General features: G+C 32.1%; 1 protein-coding gene across 1 annotated transcript in view; it reads left to right on the forward strand.

The window, feature by feature from the left end:
• The first annotated feature begins 8,663 nt into the window (after positions 1 to 8,663).
• The window catches only part of LOC111397691 (alpha-1,4-glucan-protein synthase [UDP-forming] 1-like), a 3,157-nt gene continuing 1,149 nt past the window's right edge, over positions 8,664 to 10,671 (forward strand). Inside the window, exons 1-3 of the mRNA XM_023024689.1 lie at positions 8,664 to 9,031; positions 10,129 to 10,379; positions 10,478 to 10,646. Coding sequence (XP_022880457.1) covers positions 8,717 to 9,031; positions 10,129 to 10,379; positions 10,478 to 10,646 — 735 coding nt within the window. The 5' untranslated portion in view covers positions 8,664 to 8,716. The remainder of the gene's footprint in view (positions 9,032 to 10,128; positions 10,380 to 10,477; positions 10,647 to 10,671) is intronic.

A 10,671-nucleotide genomic window follows, 5' to 3' on the forward strand; every position in this document is an offset into this window, starting at 1 on the left:
GTTAATTTAAACAAAAAAAAAAAAAAAAGCATGGAATTATTTTTTTTTTTTTTATGTATTTTGAGAGTTAGACTATTTAAATGTGTAAAATAATTGGAGTCATTTGTGTTAATCAGTGTTGAATTGGGTAGTCAAACATTAATGGAATTGTTAGTGATAGCTATTTTAAATGACGTGTCGTCTAATAATGTATATAAAGAAAATATGGGATATGATGTACCAAAAATTTATGAAAGAATAACAATGGATATCACTAGAGGTGTCAAAATGGCAGAACTATTATTTCCTCTCTCAATTTATTATTATTATTATTTTTAATTAAATTAAATTAATTTTTTTTAACGCGATACGACTATAAGACCGTGGTAAGGCTATTTAAAACTTCGGGAAATAACAAATAGGATTTTCAATCCATAATTTATATTAATTGAAGAGGTATACATTTCAAACATGTACAAAACTTTCTTTGTGTTATTATTTACTATTTCATTCCATTTTAGTGCAAGAATTTTAAATTTTGGGGGTTCATCTAATGTCAATCTTTCTAGAATTTTCAGACGAGCTAGCGTGAGTAATATACCGGTAACGTGCTAGTCTTATGACTATGTGTGTCACTACATGAAAAGACTATGCAGTCATTGAGGGATTAAATTTAAATTAGAAATAGAAAAAAGATAATTTTCGAGCGACGATTTGGTAATGTTAATGGATATAAGCATTTTATGTGTTCCTTTTATTTAATTATAGGCCAGAATACAAAATACTAATCCGTTACATTTAACTAAAGGTTTGCTGGTTTATTTATCTAATTTTATTTCCAATTGGTGGGATTTCTTTGATACTTCAAGGTTAGTTCAAAAAGAAAAGGGAGGGGAAAAAAAAGGTTTATTCGAAAAATAGTTTATGATCTCTATGCTAGGATCAATTAAATTTTAATCCTTATTAATTAGGCACAGAGCGGGTGACTTGGTAGGTTTTTGGGTATCTAATACATGCTAGTTTAATTGTGACATGTCTTATGTCAATTAGGATCAGAGTTAAAAGGATGGTTCCAATTAATCAAAAAAATCAGCACCAGTTGTTTCCATTCTAAGTGCCACTGTAATCTTAAGGGATAAAATTTCATATCGAATAAAGATGAAAATATAGATTCACTTATATGGTTTTGGGCTACTCCTCTTAATAAATTTGATTTTTTAAAATGAAACCCCAAGTTTGAAGACGGTATTAGAGTTCATTAAGCTCCAGCGAGCAATTCGATCTGATTAAGACAAAAATAAATAAATAAAAATGAGCACACGAATTTCAAGATTAATTTGCTGAAACGAGTCACTATCTTACGGAGAATGTTAAGTGATAAATCTCGTATCGAATGAAGATGAAAGACCAATTTATAAGAATTTGAGCTACTCTTAATATGATTGACCTTTTCAGATGGAAACTCAAATTTTAATATGATATCAGAGTACATTAAACTCTAACAAGCATTTTGATCCGATTAAAAAAAATGTTGCAAGACAACATGTAATATCAATTATCACATTGTTCGTAATATGAACGGAAACGATTATCATTGTCATAACATATTCCTAACCCTTCAACCATTATCATGACAATGACCAACAAATTTTGAAATAATTCGTTAATAAATAACATAAAATGTATACTCATTTAATAAGTACTAACACGAGTAGTTCATATAAGACATACACAACAGAAAATAACAGAATCTAATTTACAGTTAATGAAAAATAACATAACTACATAAAAGGAAAATCAGTAAACTAGCCCACTATGTAAGTTTTCGAAAACCTGCTGATTATCAATTAATAGATACAAAGATTGCCCCTCATAAGGTGGCCGAATTGGTGGAGTAGGTGAGCATGGAAGTCTTTGATAACGAGTTCTTCCCCTTACCAATATTTTCTTGGTCGAATTTGTTGCACAGGGCCTGTCTAATGCGGTTTACCTAACTGGCATGGTTTGCAGGTTATTGCGTTAGCTCGAGGGTTTACCCGGTACACACTCAAAGGGTAGTGGCTGCGGTTTCCTCCTTCATTAAAAAAATAAAATAAAATGGATTTGAAAAATGTAATTGGAAAGAATAATGCTCCTTTGCCAGAGTCAATGACAAGAGATGAGGTGATAGGGTGTTGTGGCAAGATGGTTTTTTTTTTTTTTTTTTTTTTCTCATTTTTTTTTAAAAATTTCCAATCATGTATTGACACGTGTTCCTTTTTATCATTGAGTCGGTCATTGATTCAGCCACTGTAACAAGATTGAATTGTAAAAACAACATAATACTGTAATGTTATTGATAAATACATATTTCATGTTGCAATAGATCGAACAAACAAATACACAAACATTGTTGAAAATTAAGGAAAGAAGATAATTCCGAACAGTTTTAAATCGTAATGTAATTCTTATAATTAATAGAAAAATTACCTCGAACGTAATTTACAATGAACTTTAGCGAACATGACTGGATTAGATCCCTCGAGATTTCAGGATTGAATCTGCTTCAATATAGGTTTCTGTTAAAAAATTTCCTTTTGTCGCCAGCAGTTGTATGGAATTTATTATTATTATTATTTTTTCCTAACAAGGTAAATGTGATGTGAAGGATAACTATAGTATTTATTTTCTGCACTATATTGTCATGGTACTTAAGGCCCTCAATCTTTGCTCTTTACAACACTGATATCTCCAATTTTTTTTTAGCGCATTTTGATCTTCAACTTTCACTAATTAGCACAACTTGTATCTGCTAACCATATTTGTCTAAAAGGTCCATTAGAAAGGCATAAAATGACTTAAATTACCCCTCATATTTTTACAAAAATATGTTGGATGCTTCTCATCAATAGAGCAAGAAGAGGAGTCAGCCAAAAAGACATATCACCAAAAGTATAAATACAAAAGTGCGATGAACCTACAAGAAATTGAGAATCAGGTTAATAGATTGACCTAACATCAATCTTTAATTCCTATCGTTCATCTTCCTCATATTTCATCTTCACCATCAAATCCTTTCGTGCAACCATCAATTAGCATTGTTTAGTGATGCATCCCATATCAAGAGAAGAAGTTGAGAAACATTTTTAGTGTGTGAAGACTTCAATTCGATGTGTTCAATGGCTCACATTTTAAGGTTGTGCCTTCAGATATCATAATGAATCTCCATTTACATTGAATCGAGAGAATCTCATTCGTAATTTCAAATACGAATTGTGAAATTATGAGCTAGATAAAGAGAGTAAACCTAAGTTTCAAATATCTAAGTTGGTTGAGTTATGCTGATATTGACCGAGAGTAGAAGGTGATGTATTTATATTGTAGTGACTGTAGATTCGTTTTCTATTGATTATACCTATTTCTATCTCGACTACTTAACGACCATTTTTGTAATGCTCTGATCCGAATAGACCGAAACCTCACTAGAATAATGGTATCTTATCCGTAGATTTAATAATTAACTATACTTTTAGTGGAAAACATAAAGAGTTAATTTAAGAATCTACTTAAAAATTAAGTCTTTTTTTTTCCCCTTTAAACAATACATTTTTTCCCATGCATATTACATATTTTATCACATAGATAATGGCATGCAAGTGTTTACCAATTAAATAAAATTTTCATGTATGCACATCTATAAACGGTAAATAAAATTAAGCTTTTTTATTTTTCTATTTCGCATAGCAAGTGTTATAAAAAGGGTTAATAGGACAAAACGCCCCTACGTTTGACACTTATTGCGAAAAACGTCCATACGTTTTATTTTTTTGCATTTTCGTTCTTATTTCAACGTTTCATTGCAGAAAACGTCATTTTCACCATTTTTGAATGTAAAATGACCAAAATACTCTCCTATTTAAATAAACCAAAACAAGAAAAGAAAAATAAAGAATAAATTGCAATCTTACTCTTAAATGTTTTAAAAAGTGCAAGTGAGCTCAAATAATTAATAAAAGGCTTAATAGCACAAGACGTCCCTACGTTTGACCTGTAGTATGCAAACGTCCATACGTTTCAAATTGATAAAAATGACATTTTTCGCAATAAAACGTGAAAATAGAGATGAAAATGCAAAAAAAAATTGAAACGTATGGACGTTTTCCATAATAAATATCAAACGTAGGGATGTTTTCCACAAAAAGTGCCAAATGTAGGGACTTTTTTTTGCTATTAGATCTTATTAAAATTGAAACCATTGTCAAACCATCAAACCTCCATATCATTTCCAAAATACCATTATCCAAACTCTGCGTGACACCACCTATTTCGAAGAGATCCATGTCATTTTTAACACACTAATCGACTATACTACCAGGATTCTTCTCTTCATGGTTTTAAAACATCAACAGATGGTTCAACGGTATGGAGGTTTGACAATTTGGGCGATGGTTGATCGGAGTTTTTTCATTTCTAAGGTCACAGTCCCATTTGAAGAAGAAGAGACCATGAAGAGAAGCACCATGATGAGTATAGTCGATTAGTGTATTGGAAATGACATGGATCTCTTCGAATAGGTGGTGCCACTGGAGTTTAGATGATGGTATTTTGGAAATAGTATGGAGGTTCAGCGGTTTGACATTAGTTTCAATTTTAATAAGGCCTAATAGCACAAAATATCCATACGTTTGACACTTCTTGCGGAAAACGTTCCTACCTTTGACACTTTTTGTAGAAAGCGTCCATGCCTTTTTTTTTTTTTTGCAATTTCATCCCTATTTTCACGTTTCATTGCAGAAAACATCATTTTCATCAATTTGAAATGTAGGGACGTTTTGCACACTACAGTTCAAACGTACGGGCGTTTTGTTCTATTAGGCATTTTAATAATTATTTGGACTCACTTGCACTTTTTAAAATATTTGGGAGTAAGATTGCAATTTATTCTTTATTATTATTATTTTTTGGTTTTATTTAAATAGAAGGGTATTTTGATCATTTTACATTCAAAAATGGTGAAAATGACATTTTTCTGTAATGAAACGTTGAAATAATGACGAAAATGCAAAAAAAGTAAAATTTAGGGACTTTTTCGCAATAAGTGCTAATGTATGGACGTTTTATGCTATTAACCCTTTATAAAAACGAGCGATAGAAGAGTGCTCAAGGTGGAGCCAGGGAAATATACCTTAAGAAATCAATTGGGAAACTAACTGGGTTACTAAACTGCCAACAACGTTTTCATAATAAACTATCTTTATGCTTAAGAAACCTTACAAAAATTTGGATTTCAATTACCCTCTAGAATTTACAAATTAAGCTTCCTCATAATTTGCCTGATAAGTGTAGTTTATACATTTATTTAAGGTTTTAAAACGATGGTATTTAGTTACTTCTTGGATGACTTATGGTCTAAATTGTTGAACTTGGTGTTGAATAAGTAAAATTCAATTATGGTACAAGAAATTGAAAGAAACAAGAAAAAGGTCTAAATTGTAAGAGATCCAAAGTTTAAAGACTAAAGTACAAATACTCAAAAGTTGTATCGAACCTCATGATGAAGATTCAAGAGTGTTCAAAATTGATTGGATAAAGAAAGATATCAAAGGGATGAAACGTAATCAAAGTATGATCGTACATCAATTTTCAACCCAAAAAAAGTTATACATCAATTTAAGCCTCATACTGATACCCATTTTTAACATAACAAATGATCGAATTTGAAAATGATGTCTAAATCAAAGTTGTAGCTCTTTGAGTTAGCTTTTCAATGCATCTTGAATCGCCTCAATCAGACATCGAGAAAGAAAATTATGATAAAAAGACTGAAAGGGGTGCTATCTGTCGGAAAGGTGGCGCCGTGGCGCCAGATTCAGGGTGCTGCGGCGCTGGGAGATTCAGAAAGATGGCGCTGCGGCGCCACTGTTGTGTCTAAAATAGTCTTATTTATGCATTTTAGGTTTAACATACAAGCCTGAGCATCCTTTTTTGTTAACTTTCAATAGGGGAAAAAATAAAAAATCCAATATCTTGCATATATTAGGATGTCAATACTCGTGGGCAACTTGCTCAATTCTTCCATTTTTCTTTCTTGCCGTCTTTATTATTTTTACTATTTCTTATGTTTTCTAAGATTTCATCTCAAATTTCCCTCATGTATTCTAGACTAGTATTTAAAGCCCTTAAATTTGACCTTGATTGTTATAGTAGTAGAATCTTGGCAAAGAAGTTTCTAGAGGTCCTACGGCTCCTACAATAGTGAATAAAAATTATTTTCACATAGACACCATAACTTTGCACGTTTCTTCCGCATTATATTCCCTATAATATCTATTACTGTATACTCCTTCCTCAATGCATATTTGATGCATTGAAATAATTCTTTACTCCTAAATGTTCAGTCTATGCCTTAATACATTTTAGGGAGAACCAATTAGTTCTAAGTTCGAGTAGCATTTCACCCTAATCACAACTCATTATCTAGTTCTTCAACGAGTAGAAGCTTCATCTAGATAATGGATAGAAACACCCAACTTCAGGTCCATAAGTTGTGACAATTGTACCTATGAAGATTTGCTGCTTATTTTTTTATTTTATTTTATTTTTAAATAATTTGTTCTTATTTTGGAGTCTCAAAGGTTTGTACTACTAAAAAGGATTAAAAAGTACAATGAGAAAATTTTATCTTTCTTTTTAATAGTATTGTCTGGCATTTTACATGAATTAAGCTGGTGTACTAGATGAATTTTGACACCCCGATTGACTTACACTCATATTGGTATGGGACTCGTGCCAACCTCATGTGAATACAAAATGTAAAAAATTGCACCCTACCCACCTCGATTGTGAGTGTAGATCAATCGGGGTGTGAAAATTCATCTGACACTCCAGCATGATTGATTTTACATTCTACCCAATTAAGTCCATGTTTGATGGTCATTTTTCTGGAAAATTATTGTTTTAAATAGTGAACTTTTTGAGAATATGTAGTTAAAAAGTAAGGAAAAATTTAGAGTTTACGTATAACATATTTTATTTTATGAATGTATAATTAAAAATGAGTATGTATAAGATATGTTAGAGTAGAGTGGCTGGATTCATGTGATTAAAGAACAAAGAAATGCCACTAAATTTTTGAAATGAAAGGAAAAATTGTCTAGTCATGGCCAACGTAACATGTGATTGACATTGTATTAATATATTTTTATTACGATTAAAACCTTGATTAATGCAAAGAAAGAAGAACCCTTAATTATTGCAACAAAATAACCAGTTACACATGCACCTTTCTATATTAACACTCCAAGCTTTGCCTTTTCCTGGTTTTACTTCAAAGTTTCAAAGCCCTCTTTTTTCTTTTGGGGGGGGGAGGGGGGATGGAAAAGTAGCAGAATACCTCGAATCTAAGCTACACCCTCAACCCTCCATATAATCTGTCCCTTATTTTTATTTATTTATTTATTTATTTTTTTCAAAATTTCTTATAGTTAATTTCTTCAATAATCTAGATCGTTTATAATTAATAACGCATTTTATTAGCTTTTATTTATTTTTTTAATTTTAATTTTTTATTTTTCCCCTTGCTTAAAAGGAATATGATTAAAATTCCATCCTATTTCCAAGGCAGGAGAATGAGCACCAAATTTAGAGGAAAAAAACATATATATTCTAGCATTCCTCATGTTAGAAGATAATTTTCTATGTATTAATATATATATTTAAGAAAAAGAGTTAAAGTAACTAAATAAATAAATTCATCATCTATATAATAATTTCATGAAAGGCTTTTGAACTCAATCATCTCCTCACCAATCTATGAAAATTATGTATACTCAGGGAGAGATGCAAGAAGTTGCTGTTTTACCATGTGAAAAAAATATGTATGTAAAAAAATATTTTTAGTGGAATTTTTTTATGCATATGAGAACAGTTCAATTTTTTTTATCCACGTATGGCTCCGCCTCTGTTTATACTGTACACACCAATTATTTGATGGAAAAAAAAAATATGGGCATGTTCAGTAATGATTATGAGCATTGATTTTTTACCGTTAGAGAGAAAAAATGGGTCTCACCTTTAAGTAAAGAGATCCAAAATGACAGTTAAAATAGTGAAATAACGATCAAAAAATTAATTTTTTGAAATGAAAAATTGCTTTCAAACTGGGCTATATCTATATGGTCGGCCGATTGACAGAAAATTTAAATAAATTGTTTCTCCTGATACTAAGAGGTTGATTTTTCAGTATTTGAATATAGTACACGGAGTCTTCAATTTTAGTTTCTCAGTCATTTATTTATAAATTCTTTTCTAGCTAATTATTTAAAAGAATTCTACATAGCTAGACAAGAGGGAGTTTAAATAAACATCCTCTTAAGAAATTTAAATTTTTGAACAAAATATCAACGCACTATATAAAATATTGGTGTTCCAAAAATATGTACTTTTAATGTATATATCTCTATATTATCCACAATTAATTCTTAATCTACTTTATTTAATTCTAAACGCACTATTGTTATTCATAAAAACTCCCCTCCACCAAATGAAAACAAACAAAAATAAACACAAGGTGTCACAAAAATTCCGGGCCATCATCTCACTTGAACAATTCCCAAGACACACATGTGCCGATCCCACCGCCGCTGCATGAGCCACCACAATACGTATATAAACTCACTGCACCACCTCGTCCTCCTCCTCAGCCCTTACTCTCCCGTCTAACGTTCTCTCTCTGAAACCATCGCGTTCTCTATCTAACATGGATACTTCTGCAACCCATCTTCTGAAAGATGAGCTCGATATAGTGATACCCACTATTAGGAATCTTGATTTCTTGGAAATGTGGAGACCATTTTTCGAGCCTTACCATTTGATCATAGTACAAGATGGTGATCCATCCAAGACAATCAAGGTCCCTGATGGGTTTGATTATGAGTTGTATAATCGAAATGACATCAATAAGATTTTGGGTCCTAAGGCCTCCTGCATTTCCTTCAAGGATTCAGCCTGCAGATGCTTTGGGTATATGGTCTCCAAGAAGAAGTATATCTTCACCATTGATGATGATTGCTTTGTAAGTTTTAAAAAAATTGACTTCTTTTTCCTCGTAATCATGTTTAAATATCAAGTTTTACAATACTTAGTTTGAGAACAACAGTCTGATCATGGTCATTTGAACTTGGATGGAATATTTATTGTTTTTATAACTAAGGGATGTGGAAATCTACCTTCACATTAGACACTAGATGTTTGATGATCTTGTTCTTAATTACGTGCATATATACTTGATTGGACATTTATTGCTGGTTTTCTAACTTAGGGTTATATGATTTGCTTTTTGGCTAGTTGAGACTAATATTTTGCTAATTGGATTTTCCTTCATTAAAGGTTTGTGACCATTTAGTAGCTCTATACATGTGAACATGTTTCTTTTATACGTTAAAGTTTACATCACTCGTAAAAGGTTTGCACCGTTCCTAAAAAGCCGATATTTAAGGAGAGAGTTTCTATTTGTACAGAATTCCAGTTCACAGAATTCTATCAGAAGAAATACATGTGTAGGCCCCATGCGTGATAAGAAAATGTCAAAAAATATCATCCACCCAACCCAGTGTGAGTTGTCTGGAAAAAATCTATGAACTGGAATTTCTATATTTAAGGGTAAGTGATGTCAAAGTCATTGCAACATTGGCATCACGTTCGAAAGTTCTTTGTGGGGGAATCCACGATCTTGACACTTGACCTGGAAATTGCTACTTCTATTAATAAACTGGTTTCGTGAGTCACCCAACAGGAAGATGTCTTAATTGGTAGATAATAATGGACTTGATTATAAATCTCACATGATATATTTGTTCGTAACATTTCTTCACTACGATACATAAATGTAATGGCTTGCATTTGTAACCAAAATGGCGAGCATTTGATTTGTTCCTTGCTTTCCAGCACAAAAAGATAGTAGCTAAGTGAATACTTCTCCATTGTCAGCGTTGCTTATATGGAAAAGGACTAGTTTTACAATTTTTACCTACTCGTGAAAATTAGAAATTCATAGTACAAATAGCTTGTCCTGTTTTTAAATTTATTGATTTTATGGTCATTTTTTTTTTTCTTTTTCATATTGTATCTTGATAGGCTTACTGGAATCGTGAAAATTTTATAAACTCTTAGGTTGCGAAAGACCCTTCTGGCAAAGAAATCAATGCCCTTTCACAGCATATCAAGAATCTCCTCTGCCCGTCAACACCAAATTTCTTCAATACGTTATACGATCCTTTCCGTGAGGGTGCAGATTTTGTTCGTGGATATCCTTTCAGCCTTCGCGAGGGTGTGCCAACGGCTGTTTCTCATGGCCTTTGGATGAACATTCCGGATTATGATGCACCTACACAACTTGTGAAACCTCTTGAGAGGAATAAAAGGTACCCCATATTCGAAACTAATGTTATTTTGAAGTTATCGTTCTTCTTTTACACGTTCATTTGAAGCATGATTCTTGAATTTGTTTCTGGTTTTTTAGGTATGTTGATGCAGTTTTGACAATACCAAAGGGAACCCTCTTTCCCATGTGTGGAATGAATTTGGCATTCGACCGTGATCTTATTGGTCCTGCAATGTACTTTGGACTCATGGGAGATGGCCAACCGATTGGCCGATATGACGATATGTGGGCTGGCTGGTGCGTCAAGGTATAATCTTTACGCGTTTCATAAC

The sequence above is a fragment of the Olea europaea genome, chromosome 7, assembly GCF_002742605.1.
Source record: "Olea europaea var. sylvestris chromosome 7, O_europaea_v1, whole genome shotgun sequence".
Taxonomy (NCBI): domain Eukaryota; kingdom Viridiplantae; phylum Streptophyta; class Magnoliopsida; order Lamiales; family Oleaceae; genus Olea; species Olea europaea.